At 47.2% G+C, this 18,789-nt stretch overlaps 1 protein-coding gene across 4 annotated transcripts; it reads left to right on the top strand.

Moving 5' to 3' along the window:
- Positions 1–43: 43 nt before the first annotated feature.
- On the top strand, positions 44–17,074 carry SF1 (splicing factor 1). Of its 4 annotated transcripts, none has more exons than XM_077822278.1 (13): positions 44–583; positions 2,674–2,802; positions 5,651–5,726; positions 8,588–8,740; positions 9,855–9,944; positions 10,868–11,051; positions 11,462–11,577; positions 11,679–11,786; positions 12,806–12,986; positions 13,885–14,125; positions 14,739–14,798; positions 14,891–15,064; positions 15,580–17,074. In XM_077822278.1, exons 1-13 carry the CDS (start codon positions 97–99, stop codon positions 15,915–15,917), a joined length of 2,337 nt encoding a protein of 778 aa, XP_077678404.1. In that variant the 5' UTR covers positions 44–96; the 3' UTR covers positions 15,918–17,074. The 4 variants fall into 4 exon arrangements, with proteins under 4 accessions (XP_077678404.1, XP_077678406.1, XP_077678405.1 ...); XM_077822280.1 differs by having other exon boundaries at positions 376–583; positions 14,744–14,798; XM_077822279.1 differs by having other exon boundaries at positions 376–583; positions 14,891–15,068.
- Positions 17,075–18,789: the final 1,715 nt, after the last annotated feature.

Below are 18,789 nucleotides of genomic sequence, written 5' to 3'. Positions count from 1 at the left end.
TGACATCTCCGCGACCAATGACTTTCGAACAGCTTTATGCGGTGCAAAGGCTGGAAGGTTCGCGAAACGCGAACGCCGCGAGCTGAGGAGACTCTAATGGCGGCGACTGGAGCCAACGCCACGCCGCTAGGGAAGCTCCATCCACCCCCACCGCCGGGGAAACCGGGCTACCCGATGCCTCCGCCGGGTCCCCCAGGGCTGGTCCTTCCAGGCCCTCCCCCTCCACCACCCCCAGGCCCGGGCCAGGCCCAAGCCGCTCTGCTAGGCCCCATGGCGGCTGCTGCCTACCCCTTCGCCGCGCTGCCGCCGCCGCCCCCTCCTCCTCCACCGCCCCCCCCGCCACCCCAGCCTCAGCCCCCGCCGCAGCAGCCGCAGCCCCCGCCGCCCCCACCCCCTCCTCCTCCCCCGCAGCAGCAACAGCCGCCACCTCAGGCTGGGGGGCCTCAGCCCCCCCCTCAGTACGGACAATACCGGTACCCGTCGCCGCCGCCGCCCCCACAGGGCCACGAGCAGCAGCAGCAGCCGCCACCGCCGCAGCAACAGCAGCAGGATGAGAGCGGCCCGGGAGGGGGCAGTAATCACGGTGAGGGGCAGGGTAAAAGGGAGGGACTAGGAAGAGTTGGGTTGGGTGGGGGTCAGTTATATGGATAGGGTTGAGGCAGGGATGTAGAGGAACTATAGGGCAATGGGGGTACGTAGAAGTAGAGTTATGCACAGTAGGGAAGAGATGTGGAAGCTAAAGGGTTGGAGTGGGGGGGGGATACACTAATGGGACAGTGCTAAGGGGTGAAGGGGTAGGCTTGGGGCTTCTTGAGGTTAGTTGGTTGTATAGGCTGAGGGGGCAAGTTTGGAGAATGTTGCACTAAAAGCAAAGGAATGGCGGGGGGGGGCTTGAGATGGTCCATGGGAGTTGAAGGGGCTGAAACTTAGGGGCGGTTATAGTTTTGGCAATTGTGGGATGGGGTAGAAACAGCAGTGGGGTAAATTTGGGGTTTAAGGGCTTAGGGAATGGGAGGCTATGAGACTACGTTGTAGGGGTATTTGTGGGAGATGAGGTAGATTTGCAGATGGGAGGAAGCAATGATGTTGGGTGCTCTGGGAGAGGAAAGAGTTTGTGGCAAATAAAGAGTTGGGTGGGATGGGGGTATAATAGGTGTAGGTGGAGAGTAGACTGGGAAAGGGGGGAAATGAGGCAAGGTTGGAGAAAGGGATTGGCATTGTGCCAAATGTGGGGGTGGGGGCCAGGATGGAGTTGAGGTGGTGGCTGCTCTCTTTTCTGAGGGAGGGAGTGAAAAAGAGAACATTCTTCTTAATTGGGTGGCGAGACCTGGTTGTGGGTAAGAAGGGAATGGAAACCGATCTGGAGGTTGATAACTTAAATGGGAGTTCTAGGTAACACGTGGGCATGTGCTAGTCAGGGGAACTTTGGACAGAAGAAAACTGCAGTCCATAAGGCACTGAACAGCCTCAGATGCGTGGTATTGGAAGAGACAAGGCCTGGTGTTGTCTGTAGGAGTTAGCAAATACTCATCCAACCAAAATGGAGGTCTCTGTAGGATTGGGAAGAAATGGGGTGCCCTGGTCCCTTTAACTGCCTATTTTTATTAGTCTCTCTCTTTACTTAGATGATTAGGGATAGTTAATCTTTTTAAGTTTCTAATGTTTTCTAAAAGAGCACATTTTGAAAATGTGTTCAAATCATACAACATGCTTTTCTGGTTGTACCTGGGTGAAACCAGTCATAGATCAGCTTCATAAAAAAGGGGGGGTGGGTAACAATTTCCTACACTAGTGTTAAAGGAAAACTGCTCCGGTGGTTTAATAGTTTCCCATCACATCATCCAATGTAAATATCCCTAGAATACTTACTGTTGTTACCTTAAGGGATCTTGAAATTTGTGCAGAGCGGCTGAATGTGAAATGGTGCTGTGGGAGGCAGCCATGTTGCTTTGCTGACGGAGATCAGAACTGCAGCGTTCCCTTTAAAAATGGTGGCTGAAGTGACTAGAAAAATGTTAGTTGGATTTGAGAGCAGTTCTTTTGCTTTGGAGTGGTGATCTTGAAGCATCTTCCTGTTTTTCCGTTTGTCTTGACTTATGGAGGGGCATAACTTTGTTTAGTTGATACCACTGTTCTGTTGAATTTCAGTTTCACTTCTGGTTCTGCCCCTTGCTGGTTTGCAGATAATAAATACGTCTTAATGTGGCAACGTTTGCTGATTAAATTCTGCCGTTGCTGCTATTATCTATATTACGGTAGCACCCAATGGCCTCAACAGAGATGGCGCTCCCACTGTGCTAGGTGCTGTGCAAACATAGTGATAATAAGATCTTAAAGGCTAAATAGACAAGGGGTGTGAGGGGAAACAGGCACAGAGAGGTGAAGTGATTTGCCCAAAGTCACATGGCAGGTCAGTGATTAGACTAGAATATAATTTTGGTTCAGTGTGCTACCCACTTGACCTTACTGCCCCTGTGAGCAGCTCTCCTCATCCCAATGAGAGATTTGGTATTGAAAGGAGTAGGTTGTCTTGACAGTATTTCTGATTTAAGGGAATTCTGTGTGCTCAGTGTTGCAGCTATTATTGTTTATGTAAGATGTATGCAGTAAGTCAAATAGTAGAAACACCTTCATAAATACAAAGTGTGTCTAAAGAAGGATGCTTGCCCTTAGATTTCCCTAATAAGAAGCGGAAGAGAAGCAGATGGAACCAAGACACCATGGAACAGAAGACTGTCATCCCGGGAATGCCCACTGTTATCCCTCCTGGACTCACTCGTGAGCAAGAGAGAGCTTATATAGGTAAATACACGTTCTCCCCTTTTTCCATCTGATCTGCTGTCAGTGGTGTGATCCTGAGACTATTTCTGGTTGCTGAGTGTTTGGAAAGTTAACTGTGTTTTTTCTAGACTTCAGGTTATTGTGGCCTTATTCCATAACTTCAAATCAATAATTCGCACATTTTTGCTGAGTCGTGCACTGTTGCAGCTCCCTTGTCTTGCTTGTGACAGGAGTAGTGTTCTCCACAGGCATGGTGAAAATGGAATGGCTAGAACAGTTTTTGTAGGGGTGGGGTGGTCCTTTCTCTGGGTATATTAGCCCCTATTTTCAACATCTATTTAGTAATCTCATTACAGTCAGTGGGGGCCTCTAGGATTACCTCTCCAGTGGAGAACACTGCCTCCGGTCCCTCTTCAAACTGAATGTATTATGTGGGAAGCAGGTACCTCTTTCACAGCACAGCCTTGCACCAGAAATCCCCTCAAACCTAGTCTCTGACTTGCTTTTAGGCTGCTTAATTTTTTAAAAAAAGACACCTGTAGAAGTTCAGTTTTTGTGTTCAAGGTGGTATCGGTCATGTTGGTTTTGCTCTGAGGGAAATAGAGAAACTTTGCTTCTGTTCTTTGGCAAGAAATCTAAACCTTCAGTATCTCTTCTAGTTTAGAGCTCTGCTAAATGAGCTCTGTATTCACATGCACACAAACTGCTGGGAAAGGGATACTGCTCAGTCCTGTGGGAATGAAGGGTTTTGAAATGTTAATTGTGAAAACAGGGAATTTCAAAGGTTAAGATTTGTCTTTGGGACTACACCATTCCAGTATGGGAATAAGAATGTTTAAGTAACTTGGTTTATAAATACAAGGTTTAACATTAACTTTGCCTTCAATTGCAAACAGTGATACTAAATTCACTTTTCATGAACTACCAAATATAAACCAGGAGGGTGAAAAAGGGCAAAAAAGTCCTTTTAATGTGTCTGAGACTTTGCATTGTCACATGTAATTCTAGTCCTTGCATTTTACATAAAGCGAGCTCTTCTTCACAAGACAGTGTGATCCAGTTCATCTCCCTGGGTTTGAAAATAATCCTTGGTTTCTTTCTTCTGCATAACCACTGAGAATTTTGACTTGCGTTGTAACTAGTCTTTTTATTCATCCACAGCAGTGCTGAGAGCTACTTGAGAGCTAAGTTTGTTAATGGTTTGCTGTCAAGGTTGCTAGGTCAATTTCTAGACAGTGTGGGTTTTGCCCTTGATCCTGTCAGTTTCTGTACCAGAAGATCTTCTTTAGGCAGAAATTTAAAGCTGATTTTGATACAGTATCATAAAACAAACATCTGATATTTAAGAGAAGAGCCAGTTGTTAGCTGCTTTGACATCTGCTGCTCTACAGAGGGAAATGTAGACATGAATAGTCTGACTTCCAGATTTTTTGAAGTTGCTGTTTTGCTACTTGTGTAGAGCCTTATGTGTACATGCTATTTCAGCAACAAAGCTAAGACATGTATCATGCCTCAAATAGCTTATAATGTGTGCATAACTTAAAACACAGGATACAAGTTCAGAAGAGGGAGATGAGGGATTGAGGAGGAGAGATGTAGGGTTTGGGGGGTAGGCAGAGCTAGGATTGCTTGAAGAACAGTTTAAAGAAGGGAAATGATTGATAGGCAAGGACAGTGAGCATCCCAGTTTCTCAGAGGCTCTAAATATCATTTGAAAGGAGTTAAAAGTGCAAGACATAGTGCACACAAAACAAAAGCAAGGTTCCTGTGTGAATGACACAATCTTAAACTGGAACCAGCATATAACTACTGCCAATTGGATGAAATAACTGCAGCTCAGAATTCTCAGTCTATGCTAAGGTAAGAAACAAACGTAACACCAGCACTTTTATTTAAAAATAATAGTAAATGGGGGAGGGATGTTGAGAAGAAATAGTGTGGATCAGATTAGCACCCCTCTCCACCACGTACTATTCAGCTTCTCCAGAAATTAACCAGATCTCATTGCTCAGGGTTCAGAGATCCTGATCTTTCTTCTTTTGTACAGCATCAGGCACCCAGAACAGAATCAAGCTTAGCTGCTTGTACATTTTAGTAATTTATCATCTGGCAATTGACCCTGAATCTTTCTGACTTACCTTGTCTGTGACCTATAACGGCAGTAGGCCTTTTGGAGTCTGTACATAGTATGGGTTAGGTAGCATGGTACAGTGCATGCAATTTCTGTATGTTTGTTTTCATTTACCTTAAGGAGTTCTGTTAAGAATAAAGACATGCACCGGTGCATGGCCCATGTGCTTTTGCCTTAGGAAGAGAAATGAGACCTTTTCTAAACTGGTATGTCTGACTTCAGCAACATTAATTCAAGTCACATTTTTAATTGGCTCTGAAATCAGCAGTAAAATTATTTTGGTATTTACAAAAATTGTTACTCTTCTATGAAAAGAAGTAGTCCAGTAGGACAATGGAATTGCTTGCAAAGGCATTTTCCATTAGGCCTGGATCTAATACCAGTTTTAGCGGGTCAGAAAGAGTTTTGGCTTCCAGTGACTTGCTAGTTGTAGTCTCAGGGATCAGACAGTTCTTTCTGCTAACCACATTTCAGTTGAGCACTTTGCTTTCTAATTAATAATCCTCTTTGAAGAAGGCTAGCTAGATGTAAATAAGATCAATGTGAGCCTTTCTGGATTCCTGCTGAACTTAGCTGGCTGACATAACATTGTGCGGGTCTCCTTCGATTTGTTCACAATATCAGTCGTCCATTGCAAAGTCTCCCGTTCTTCATGCTTTGATGTTAAGATTTGAAATGTTTTTTGGTAACAATGTCTTTTTTCCATCCTTTTTTCTTTCCTAACCTGGTTTCTTCCAGTGCAACTGCAGATTGAAGACCTGACTCGTAAACTGCGCACAGGAGACCTGGGCATCCCCCCTAACCCAGAGGACAGGTTGGGAAACAGTTTTAACCAGCTGACAGTAACACTTTTACCTTTTTAATACATTTTTTTGGTGGCATCATAATGTGTCAGTTCAATACAATCCTGCTCTAGTCAGATGACTGCAATGCTCTGATGTGACAGTGTTGTGGAGGAGAGCTGGGGTTTTTCTGTTAGGGAAGATGGAATGGAACCAATTCTAGCCCTACAAAAACCACAGGGAAAGGGGTAATAAGGGTATATAATTGTTTTTGATTTTTATAAGCTTGTAGGTTTAATTAACCTGACTTATTTTAAGGGAAATTAAGGTAGCCAATAATGTACTTTTTCAGGGTCTGACTTGTGCACGTGCCCAGTATCTAGAGGTCTTTCTCACAGGTTCACCTTGCAAACTTTTAAGCACTTATTTTATTTTATTTTATTTTTGCATCATTGAGTTTGAGCAGCCTGGAAACATACTCTGATCAGCTTGTATGGCAGAGCTTTCTGCTTGGTTGTTGAGGATGATTTTTTAAAAGCCAGATGAGTTTTCTAACCAATTTCTTTGCTGCCAGCTATTGTACAGCATTGGCCAACATCGGGGAATTCTGGGGACTCAAGGTGGTGGGGTAATTCCAGCCTCATTTACTCTTTTTGAAGTGAAAATGTTGCAGTAGGTTTTTGGACAGCTGTGGCTATGTTGGGCTTCAGTGACATTCTGAAAAGTAACAGCATTTAACCGCTTTATTTTTGTAATTGGGTTGTTAGCATGGAACAGCAGAGTCTGGTTTGTTTACAGGAGGGGAGTAACCCCCCCCCCCCCCCCCAATCTTGCAGCTGGAATTTGTTGTGTTATAGCATTTAGCACAACTGAAGTCATTTTCCTTTTAAAATGGGAGTGAAACCTTCTTTGGCTTGAATTCTACCCAGCTGAAGGTATATTAGATCAGTAAGATGGTGTCATGGATGTTAAAGCCATTCACTTCTGCATCTTTGTTTAGCCTTGCTAGGAGTCAAATTATTATGCCTTATTTCCTTGCAATAACTCTAGTTTTCTTTAGCGCACAAATTTTGCACTCCCATTGCACTTTTTACATTACAGGGCACCACTGCATAGTGTCTTTTTGACTATTACCTTTAACTGTTATTACAAGTTACTAGTAAACTTTGAAAGGTGACTTTTTTTTATCCTTTTATTGTCAGGAGGGAATAGATGTAAAGCCTATCCTTTTTCCCTTGCTCTTGGTTTTTAAGATTGAGTTGGGGCAGTTGGTCGTAATTTGACTGACAGGTTGACATTTCTTATGTGAACAATAACCCAGACTGATGAGGGGAGAGTTATTGGTGTCTTAATTTTTTCCTGTGAAGGTGAGGCATTGCTGTAACAGCCTTTAACATTTTTAATGATCAGTTTAGCAAAAGAATCCAAAGCCAGAGTCGTCTGATCTGTCAAATATCAAACTTGTTAGTGGTTTAAAAAAAACAATTTATTGGAGTTTCTGATTCAGTTACAGAAGAGTCTAACTCTTAATTGCTCCTCAGCAGTTCAACAGAATCAAATGCATGAAATGACTGTCTTAGCATTAATTTCTGAAGGTGTAATATCAAGTTAAGCCATTTAATAATTCTTTGTACCTTGAATTCTTTAAAATGTGTTTCTAAACCACCTACTAGCTAACATGAGTTTAAGATGCTTAGTAAAAACAAGCTGGGAGGGTGATACCTTGTATTTTTGTTTTGCTCTCTCTGCTATTGGACTGTGTTACATTTATTCAAATCCTAGAAATGGAGGTGTAATTTAGACATGATTAGTCCTGATCAAACCTGACCTTTTATTCCATGTGTTGATGGTTCACTTTAGGCTCAGAAGACAGTGGGATCAACTGATTTTAATCCTTGCTCTAACCCGCTAGAAAAAGTTTCTCTTAACCTAAAACAAAGGTGTAGGTTTCTGATTACTTCCGGGATGTATTTTTTTTAATAACCTGATCCACATAATCTCTTCCCTTCTTGCAGCTAATCCTAAATTTTCCTTCATGTTTTTAAAAAAGGTCCATAACTTAATCAAATTTCTAGGAGTGTGGCTTTTTTCTTACCGCAAACACAGCTGTGGTAAATCAAACTGACTCTTTTATTTTAGCTTTACAACATTTGCTGTTAAAACAAAAACAAAAAAATTCAGCTTTCTGGGCATCTAAACCCTGTGGAGAAAACAGGGTTCTCCATAGAGGTTTACAGCTCCAGACTGTGGACCAAGAGAAGGCGGTTTGACCCAGCCTTTAAGCCTTAACACAGAAAACAGGTTGAGAGTCGGCCTTGAAGCTGCCAGCACAATGATGGAAAAGCCAGGACAGAAGCCATGACCATCTCTCTACACTGGGGCAGTGAACTAGAGTTAATGGGTGTTGCCAGCAGGATTAGTCACCTTTGATAAAAGACTAATCTCTTTTGTTACTCTGTTATGGTGTTAAAAGTCCACATTTAACCTGCATTACCTCCTGCGTTAAGAGTCTCTCTAAACTCATGGCTGCATTGCCTAGTGAAGCTGGAAAGTTTGTTCTCCGTGCGAATTAACTCTCTCCACCTTCCCCTTTAAAATACATGAGCACACTTGTGGCAGAGTTGCTGTCATTGTCGCTGTTTCCAGCCTTGCTACCCCTATAAAGCACCTCCATTTTCCCCCCTCCTCGTGGCATACAGTGTTTTGCTGCAACCTCCTTATCCAGGTAGCAATAAGACAGGCATGAATGAACTTACACCTTCCTTTCCTGTGGTCTTAATAGCACATTTAGCTCTGATTTGCCTAAATTATGCTAGGGTTCAGGGGAAGCTGTACTTGTAAGTGGCCACTTGGGTTTGACCACAGGAAGAATAACCATGGGTGTTTTCTGCAGGTCCCCTTCCCCTGAGCCCATTTACAATAGCGAGGGGAAGCGCCTGAATACCCGTGAGTTCCGTACCCGCAAGAAGCTGGAGGAGGAGAGGCATAACCTCATCACAGAGATGGTGGCCCTCAACCCGGACTTCAAGCCACCAGCTGATTACAAGTAAGTGGAGGGAGAAGATCCTGCCAAATGTTATGGGTAGGCCTTTGCACTGTCATTCCTGGATGGTTTCATCCTGTTCCAAAATCCACGTTTGAATATTGCCCTATTACAGATGATCTCAGCTTCCTCTGCACAAGTGCTGCTGCGTAAATAGCTCTTTGGGATCTGCCTACAAAGCAAGTCACCAACTGGTTGATCACGATCAACTGGTCGATCCTGGGGACTCCCCCAGTTGATTGTGATCTCTGGTGGTGTAGTGGGGCTGCCATTAGGCTTGCTCCCTGCCTGTACAGGCCCCACGCTGCTCCCAGAAGCAGCCAGCACATCACTGGGGGAAAGGGGTCTTGGTGCACTGCTCCTGCCTGCCAGCACTGCCTCCGCAGCTCCCATTAGCCAGGTTTGGGGAGCTGTAGCTAATGGAAGCTGAGGGAGTGGTGCTGGCAGAGAGGGGCAGCGTGCGGTGCCCCATGCTTTTCCCCACCACCACCACACACACACAGGGGCACATCCGCCCTTTCCAGGAGCGGCGTGTGGCTGGGACAGGCAGAAAGCCTGCCTTCACCTCGCTTCACTGACAACCGGGAGCCACCTGCGGTAAGTGCTGCCCGGTGGGAGGCTGCACCCCAGCTCCCTCCCAGAGCCAGCACCCCAAACCCCTGCCCCAGCCCTGACCCCCTCCCAGAGCCAGCACCCTGACCCCCTCCTGCACCCCAAACCCCTGCCCCAGGCTCAGCCCGGAGCCCCATCCCACTCTGCAAACCCCTCGGTCCCAGCCCAGAACCCAAACCCCTGCCCCAGCCAGGTGAGAGTGAGTACAGGTGGGGGAGAGCGATGGGGAGATGGAGTGAGTGGGGTGGGGCTTTGGGGGAAGTGGAGGGACCTTGTGGGAGGGGCGGGGTAGATCCTGGATTGTCCTTAAATTCAAAAAGTGATTTGGGGCTTAAAAGAGTTGGAGACCAGTGCTATAAAGCATATAGCCACTGTGTTTCCCTGGACTACCAATGCATTCTAAACTGGGGAAAGAGTTCTGATCTCAGCTGGCTCAGGTTCCTTGTGAATGTGTGTATTGGCTAGCTAAGTGCATGTTTTGATGTTCACTTTTTGATGTTTTCAGACCTCCAGCGACCCGAGTGAGTGATAAGGTGATGATCCCACAGGATGAATATCCTGAGATTAACTTTGTGGGGCTTCTGATTGGACCCAGGTGAGATGCTACTCCTCTCTGTGAAATGAGGGCAGTTCAGAGGTGATCAAATTTGGAGTCCAAGAGTTTGGCAGTAGTGGACAGTGCTGGCTTACTTGCTTATGCTTGAGAGATGGTGCTGGAAAAAGCACATCAGGACTCTAGCAGGTAGCTGGTGTGACATCAAGACCAGAGAGGAATTGTCAGCCTTTAAAATGATTCAAAGCATGTCTTTTTGAGAGCCAGGCTGAATGTAACTGTGGGATTTTAAAGGCAAAACACTCAAAGTAGCTTTACTGCCTTGCAGCCCGCTGGGCGCTTGGAAGCTATTCCCGTTCTTGTCTCTACCCTGCAAGCCCCAGTATATTTATGTAGAACTTCGTGGCACTGAAACAACTACCTGTCATGTTATCTTCTCACAGGACATCCTTGATAGCGTGTCTGACAGTGTGTTTATGCCTTTACTGGCAATGCAGAAATATTCCTGTGTTTGAGGAGTGTGTGCTTGGCATTGACCTAGTGCTGGATCTGTGCTGGGAATTTACACCAGCATAGCTGCATCTCTCAGGAGTATGAAAACTCCATACCCCTGAGAGATGTGGTTATGCTGACCTTACCCCTGTTGTAGACAGCGCTGGGTTAATGGAAGAATTCTTCCAGTGACCTAGCTAACACCTTTCTGGAAGGTGGATTACCTATGCCAACAGGAGACTGCCTCCTGTTGGTGTAAGTAGTGTCTGTACCAAAGTGCTACAGCTGCAGTTGTGCTGCACTAATAGTTTAAGTGTAGACCTACCCCTAGAAGTGTTCTAACTAGGGTGTTGATTGGGGTAAAACTGGCATCACATGAAGAGGAGTACTTGGGGTAGTGATACATTCACATTGTGGGGGAGTGGAGAAATCCCCCAGTTTGCATGGGAAAAACAAAACCATTTGTTCTACAGAGGTAATACACTGAAGAATATTGAGAAGGAATGCAATGCCAAGATCATGATCCGGGGCAAGGGGTCGGTGAAGGAAGGGAAGGTGGGCCGAAAAGATGGCCAGATGCTGCCTGGAGAAGATGAGCCTCTTCACGCTCTGGTCACTGCCAACACAATGGAGAATGTGAAGAAGGCTGTGGAACAGGTATAAATGCAAAGCTCGGGGTGATCAAACTGAAAACATCTGGGGGAGTCAGTCTCAGCTATGGTAAAAGATCACATCATGGAAACTCAACTCCAGCTTGCCTCCTGCACTGTAATCCATTGCCAGCCTCTTGCTCTGCATACTACTTTTATTCTTTTAAAGAGTCAAGGTGATGAAATAAATAAGACCTGTCTGGGCACTTCGGAGGAAGATTCAATCTCAGCACTCCACTCATAAGAGCGATATGGAGGGACATAGGAAAGGAATTGGAATGAGGGGGCTGGCTTTATCATTGGCCTGCAGGGAAGCTGGAATTCTAACTGTGGTGTAGACCTGAGTTTGGGAGCTGAATTTCTCCAGGGCAGATAAGGGTTTGAGCTTGATACGACTAAGCAACGTGTCTCTTCCAGATCCGGAATATTCTGAAGCAAGGCATTGAAACACCAGAGGACCAGAACGACTTGCGGAAGATGCAGCTGCGTGAGCTGGCCCGGCTTAATGGGACTCTGCGGGAAGATGACAACAGGTAAGTACCTGCCTGTTGGAAGTACCAAAGTTAGTGCAGCTGCATATGTTTGCTGCTGCTTGCGTGTCAAGCTGATCTAATTCTGCTTTGTTATCCCTTAGAATCCTGCGGCCTTGGCAAAGCGCGGAGACCCGCAGCATCACCAACACCACTGTGTGTACCAAATGCGGAGGAGCTGGACACATTGCCTCTGACTGCAAGTTCTCTAGGTAAATCTCACAGGCCAGCTTGTTTAAGCAATCTTCTGTCAGCTGTGCCTGCTCATCATTTGTGTCAGTAGATGGGCTCTGTGGTTGGACTGCTATAGCCTTCCAGAAGGGCCTCTTGGCAGCCAATTGCAGCAGACCATCCTGCTAGTCCTAGGAAATCCATGTACTATCCAGCACAGAAGCACTTGACAAATCAGTCTTCCTCTGAGCACAATATCCAGGGAAGGGGTAGGATTTAGCAAATACTTGGCTTGGAAATGAATCCCATACAATACCTAATGGTGATTAGAAATGGGGGTCCAAACCAGCCTCTGATTGGGATGAAGGAACTTTTCCCTGGGATAGGTTATTCCTTAACTGTAAGGTTTCTGGTACGTTCCCTTTGAAGCAGCAGCTAGTGGCTGATGTTGGAGATGGGGCTAGATGGAGGCACTGGCCTAATCCATGGTAGCAGTTTTCTGTATTCATTTAGCTTGATAGTTTGCTCCATATGAAGCCGAGGAGATGAACGATGTAGCTTTGGATCCATCTGTCCTGCGCAGTGGACTCTGCTCCCCTCCCATAGCACTGGTATCTGGTGTGTGTGGCTTAGAGCAGTGGTTTTCAATCTCTGGTCCACAGACTATCTAAGAGGTCTGCGAAAGGTGACTCTAATAATAATAATAATAAATTAAAAAAAAAAAATCCAGATCCTAGGAAAGGCATTCTGTTTTTCTGATAAATCAAAAGTATGTGAATGCCCCCATCTACAGGTCAAACCCCCAAATTGTTGTCATTACCATAGAAGCCCACAGTTTAGCGCCCTTTCTTACGCTGCATCAAATGTCGTGCCAAGCACGTGCAACTTTTATAGTTTTCAATCTAACTGAACAGAACTAAACTAACTTCTATGGTAGTGGTCTGCGGACCACAGGTTGAATTTCCAAAGGGGTCTGCACCTCCATTTGAAATTTTTAGGGGTCCGCAAACAAAAAAAGGTTGAAAACCACAGGCTTAGTGGCGTATGACTTTGCTTCCAGACCTGGTGATCCTCAGTCTGCTCAGGACAAAGCCCGCATGGACAAAGAATACCTGTCCCTGATGGCAGAGTTGGGAGAAGCGCCAGTCCCGGCATCTGTGGGATCTTCCTCTGGCCCCACCAATACACCTCTGTCAAGCGGGCCCAGACCCTCGGGACCAGGAAACAACCCGCCGCCTCCTGTGAGTGATTGGGCCTTTTCACCTGGTAGTGTTTGCTTGAAAGGAAACACCTTACAATAGGCCCCTTTTCTCCGTCCGCATGGACTGCGGTGTCAGTCCCACAGCTTTTCAGTGGTGGTGACAGGAATCAGTCCGTCCTGTCCCCCACCCCCTTTTTTTTTTTTTTTTTTTGAATGGCTCATAGGGAGAGAAACAACTGTGCAGTCAGCTCTGGGTTTTGTCCTACTTTGGGGTGCCCCAAACCATGTTGAGGGGTTTGGAAATTCTCACGTAGAGAGAATGAAAACGTTGGGATTGTTCATTTACAGATCTATGTTCTCTGAATGACCTAGAGAAGGGAGATCAGGAGCTTCAGTTCTCCGTATCTCGCAGTACAAGCACAAGGAAACGTTGAGTGAAATTGAAAGGTGGCAATTTCAAAACGAGTGACAAATACTTTTTCACACTACACATAATTGCCCTAATATTGAGGCCAAAAAGTTAGCTAGATTCAAAAAGGATTGGATGCTTCTACAGACATCAAGAATATCCAGAGCTACAGTAGTCAATGTTAACAAGCTTTGGTAGGGGTGTTACACCGCCTGTTTCGGAGCTTACAGCAGTCTGTTACTGGTAAGGAACAGGGTGAGAGCTAATTTCAGGCAGGTTATCCCACATCTGCCTGATGCAGGGTGTGGTTTCTTGCACCTTTCTCTGAAGCATCTGGCTCTGGCCACTATCAGACAGGATAGCACACTAGATGGACCCTCCAAGTCTGGTCCTGTCCTGTAGTTCCCGTAATACGACAGTTAATAGTTAGCAGTCTGGTTCCACCTTTCCCCTCTGAAGTACGTGATAAGATGGCTTTGATTGTATTTAAAGCCAGGTCTGAATAGCTCCTTTCTCACCCCCACTCTAGAACCGTCCTCCATGGATGAACTCTGGCCCCTCTGATAACCGGCCCTACCATGGCATGCATGGAGGACCTGGGGGTCCAGGTGGGCCTCACAACTTCCACCACCCCATGCCCAACATGGGTGGGCATGGTGGCCATCCAATGCAGCACAATCCCAATGGCCCACCACCCTGGATGCAGCCACATCATCCACCCATGAACCAGGGGCCACATCCTCCAGGTCACCCAGGCCCCCACCACATGGGTAAGTACATTCCAAGGCACTGGGGATACTTGGGGGTTGGCTTGGGTGGGGACTGCTGTTGAGGTTTGGCCACGGGGGAGTGCTCCGTAGTTGTGATGCACTCCACTAATCAGCATGCTCCCTCTCAAAGCAGAAGGGTTTATCCTTACATCTTCCGGTTTAGGCTACAGCAATGATACTCAGACCTCAGTGGTTCAGGAGCCAGGTTAGTGATCAACATTACCCAAAAGAGCCACAGCAATGTGAATGACGGGAGAAATGTTTAGTGTTTACACATACTCTCACACTCTCTCTCTCACAGCAAATACGTTAATAACTTAGTGCAAGTCAGTAACTGTATTGCTTATTAACCTAGTAAAAGCATCCTGATTGGTGGTTAATGGTTGTTGTTTAAATCAGTGTTTTAATATCATGCTGCAAAGAGCTGCAGAAGACCCATTAAAGAGCCACTTGAGACTGGAGAGCCACAATTTAAGTATCACTGGGCTATGGTGTCTGCATGGGCTTTTGTCTGTGAACTATTGGGCTATTGGCTAACGGGTAGGCTTGTTGGGGGGAGAATCTCCTAGTCTCATTAACTGGCACTAAGGCTACGGTCTTTCATTCCCTCAAGATCAGTACCTGGGAAATACGCCTGTGGGCTCTGGGGTCTATCGCCTACATCAAGGAAAAGGTGAGTGTCTTGTGTCACGAGCCCTTAACCAAGTCATGATTCAGTGTCGCCTCGATGCCCAGCCCCTAATCGGCCGCCCCTCTCCCTTGCAGGTATGATGCCGCCGCCGATGGGTATGATGGCCCCGCCGCCCCCTCCGCCCAGTGGTCAGCCTCCCCCGCCTCCCTCTGGTCCTCTCCCCCCATGGCAGCAGCAGCAGCAGCAGCCTCCGCCGCCACCTCCCAGCAGCAGTATGGCGTCCAGTACTCCCTTGCCATGGCAGCAAAGTGAGTAAGAGCAATTCTCTTACCTTTATCCCCATCCCGCATGCGTGCGAGAAAGGGACGCTACCCCACTCACCCATATGGTTATATGGGTGTAGAAGGAGGGGTAGGGGAGGTGGGAGCACGGCAGCATGTTTGCAGAGGCTGTGGTGGTATAACTTCCCCATCCCCATTGCTGCTCTCCGCTGCCCATTGGCAGGGAAACACTGTCATAGCAGTTAGTTCCCCCGGCTGCTTTTGGGAGCTGCACTCCTGCACCCCACTTGCTCAGCTGTGCCAAAGCAGAGATGGAAATAGCTCTCTGCACGTAGAGTTCTCCATATGACTCCCTTGCCCTGACTGATGCCAGAGAATGCTCCCTACACTCCCAGGACCAGTAGTGCCCTCTGTGCATGTGGTGAGCCTGCATCCCATGACAGTCCAGTCCCTTTAGCGAGGCTGACACTTCCCTTACCTGCAATTACTCTGAGCTTCACCCCTGATCCTGTCAAGTGACCTTGTTCTTCTTTAAATTCCAGATACGACGACCACCACCACCACGAGCGCTGGCACCGGGTCCATCCCGCCATGGCAGCAGCAGGGGGCTGCGGTGGCGGCTTCTACGGGGGCCCCGCAGATGCAAGGCAACCCCTCCATGGTCCCTTTGCCTCCAGGGGTCCAGCCTCCGCTGCCGCCCGGGGCCCCGCCGCCGCCGCCGCCGCCACCGCCTGGCTCCGCGGGCATGATGTACGCCCCGCCCCCTCCCCCGCCCCCCATGGACCCTTCTAATTTCGTCACCATGATGGGGATGGGGGTGCCGGCCTTGCCACCATTCGGCATGCCCCCCGCGCCTCCGCCACCCCCACCACAGAACTGAAGGATGGATTTTTTTTCTATTCAATTGTCTCATAAAATGCTGAATCTCACCTTATGGAGCCAGGAATCGGAGGGGAGAGGCACGTGAAGCCAGGCTGCTGGGAACGTGCCAGAGATGACATCTCACACCCTCCTCCTTACTCTATTCAGAATGAAGGCTCGGGACTTTGTCATGTCCGATTCCTGTCCGACTGGTGTGTTTGGGTAGCAGAATCCACACTAGCTCTCAGGGCACTGTAGCACAGAGTCTCTCTTCTGAAGCAGGGGCTGCCGGGGCTCCCACAGTGAGATTGGAGGACTCTGGGAATGCAGTGAGGACACTCCCTCAGCAGGAACCTGCCTGTAGTTGGCTGGTGGCCATGTTGGGAGAAAGGACAGTTCTGTGAAGCGACGCAACTCTTCCCTTGAAGAACGCAGTCGGAATGCTGGCTCCATATTGTGAACCTGTTTGTTACTTTATTTTCCCCTCTCTCTCTCTCTCTCTCTCTCTCTCTCTCTCTCTCTCTGCGACTTAGATTTTAAATCCATCTGAGGAGAATAATGCTCTGAGTCTAGACACTTTCCAGCACTGCTAGTGCCTGTAGGTTGGAATGCGAGCAAGGGGCAAGCAAATGGATTTTAGAGATCTCCTTGGACATGACTTCATACCAGAGGAAAGAGGCAGGAAAGTACCATAGCTGATCTTTGGGCCTTATGAACCCCAGCTGTAATACACCCCAAGTCAGGGCTTTGGCTTGGTGAGGGTTGTTTCTGTCAAGGGATAACTATACTAGACAATAGTGGTAAGCATGCTGGAGGGGTGGGTCCATTGTCCTCTTAACTGGGTATTGGAATGCCCCATAGGGGGCAGTAGCGAGTTGTTAGTGGTTAATTGGGTAGTTAAGAGGTTTCAGTAGGCACTGAGAAGGCCCTGCTACTGCATACACTCAAGGTCCATTTGCTTTTCTCTTGCCATGTGCCTAGAATCTTTTAACATCTGAATGTTTTGTGGTCTGGGGTCCCTTTGCCCCCCAAATTGGAGCAATTTCTGTTGACGATAATGTGTAAAACGCTCTTCCGTTCAGTCACCCGCAGCCATTTCTTACTGCTTTTTTTGTGTATGAATAAAACTGCATTAAGAGGGGAGGTTCCAATGAATAAAAGCAGTTTTTTAATAAAGGCCTAATTAATTCTGTGGACTTGGATGAGGGAGCCCATAACCATTTGCTACCAATATGTGGTGCTGTGCTCTACTGTAGGAGTTGGGCTATATTTCTTAAAGGCAGGGTTTGGGGGTATGATCCCAAGCACACTTGCATGGAAAGTGTGTGCTCCTGGAAGCTCAGCTCTTGAGGCCTTCAGCCTTACAAACAGGGTCCTTGCTGCAATGGGAGGTCGGTGCCACAGCAGTAATCCAACTGCAGGATATTTCTGACGCCCCTGTTGGTGGGACAGGGTTGGGAGGGCTGCCTGATCTGCTGTCATATTGTGTGACCCATTAAAGGGGTCACTGGCTCAATTAACATTCACGTTCTGTAGAGCTATTCACTCCTAAGCCAAGAGCTAGCTAAAACACCAAGTCTTGCATGACAACACTGGGCGGCGTGGTTCGTCCAGTCACTGATACCACAGTCTCCATGTCCATAGCAAATGTGAGCAGAGATGACTGAACCTCTCAAACTAGTCCCCTGAGGAACATTCCTTCCACTTCACTGCAGCGTGCTGTTCCTCCTCCAAGCATTGCACATCATTTCTGTTTGGGTAGGGCCAGCAGAATATTCTTGCATTGTGATAGTTTCCCTAGTGGATTTGGGTCAGGAAAAGCATGCAGTGACTGCATATAAATACTTCAGTTGATCGTCTAGCTCTGATACAGCATTTCAGTGGTACTGTGGGCACAGTTGACTTAGAGGTGTAGTAAAATGTAGATTTAGTTTTTACACAAGTGAGAGGGACTCTAAGTGTGAATGGTCAGAATGACATCAGCCCTGGTCTGTCTGTCTGGCTGAGTCTCCACTGTGTGGTGCTGAATGTCAGCTTCTTCCATCTTTGACCCCTTTAAAATAAACTGGGTGTTGGTGGTTGCTTGCAAAGTTACCAAACAGCAGCTACATCTCCTGCTCTGATCACATGGATGGCAATTTAATCTTGACACTTTAACACTCAGGAGTTAGGTCTCCCAGCCCCCCATGTAGGGAGGGAGATCGGGGTTTCTCCAGCAGTAGAATAAGGGTGATGTTTGGAGTGCCTATCCACAAGATCACATGCATGAGTGGCAGAGTTGGGGTTGGGACCAGGTCCTGTGGTGCTCAGTCTCTTGCTCTGTCTTTAGTGAAATCGACCAAGAGACAGGAGCTTGGTAATTGTCAGACTCTTGTCACTGGGTCCATCTACTCTGGCATGCTGTCTCAGGGCCACTATGAAATAACCTGTTGGTGTTTCTTCACAGCCGGCTGTAACTGTATACCCTTGCTATCAGGGTCTCAACTTGTTTTTAATCCTTATTCAGCTATTGGCCTTACTGTGATTTTTGTAAAATAAAACCCAGTTCTCAGTGACTCCTAGTCCCTACTCCCCACCCAGAGCTGGGAATAGAACACAGGAGTCCTGACTCCCAGTGTCCCCTGCTCTAAGCGTCAGCCCCCACTCTTTCCAGAGCCCATAGAGCCCAGGGTCGTAGCTCCCAAATCTACAGAAGGGGTATCCTCTACCAGTTGCTGATCATCTTCCCTGAGCTTCCAAGACCCTTGAAACAGGAAAATTTTTGAAGCAAAACCAAGCTGCTTGACAGGTGCCCAAACACATCCATCTTCCTCTTGTACAGCAGGAAGAAGGATCTGTGGGGAGAGGTGGTGTGGCCCATGGGACAGAGAGACGACTGGGGCTCGAACACC

This window comes from Eretmochelys imbricata, chromosome 7 (assembly GCF_965152235.1).
Source record: "Eretmochelys imbricata isolate rEreImb1 chromosome 7, rEreImb1.hap1, whole genome shotgun sequence".
NCBI lineage: Eukaryota > Metazoa > Chordata > Testudines > Cheloniidae > Eretmochelys > Eretmochelys imbricata.
This window is presented reverse-complemented; position numbering and strand designations above follow the sequence as displayed.

What these genes read in the sequence shown, in the direction of transcription:
- SF1 (XM_077822278.1), top strand. Translation starts at nt 97, where the DNA reads ATGGCGGCGACTGGAGCCAACGCCACGCCGCTAGGGAAGCTCCATCCA. An exon ending in CTGCGGGAAGATGACAACAG is followed by an intron (nt 11,578 to 11,678) that starts GTAAGTACCTGC and finishes GTTATCCCTTAG; the next exon opens with AATCCTGCGGCCTTGGCAAA. An exon ending in TCGCCTACATCAAGGAAAAG is followed by an intron (nt 14,799 to 14,890) that starts GTGAGTGTCTTG and finishes TCTCCCTTGCAG; the next exon opens with GTATGATGCCGCCGCCGATG.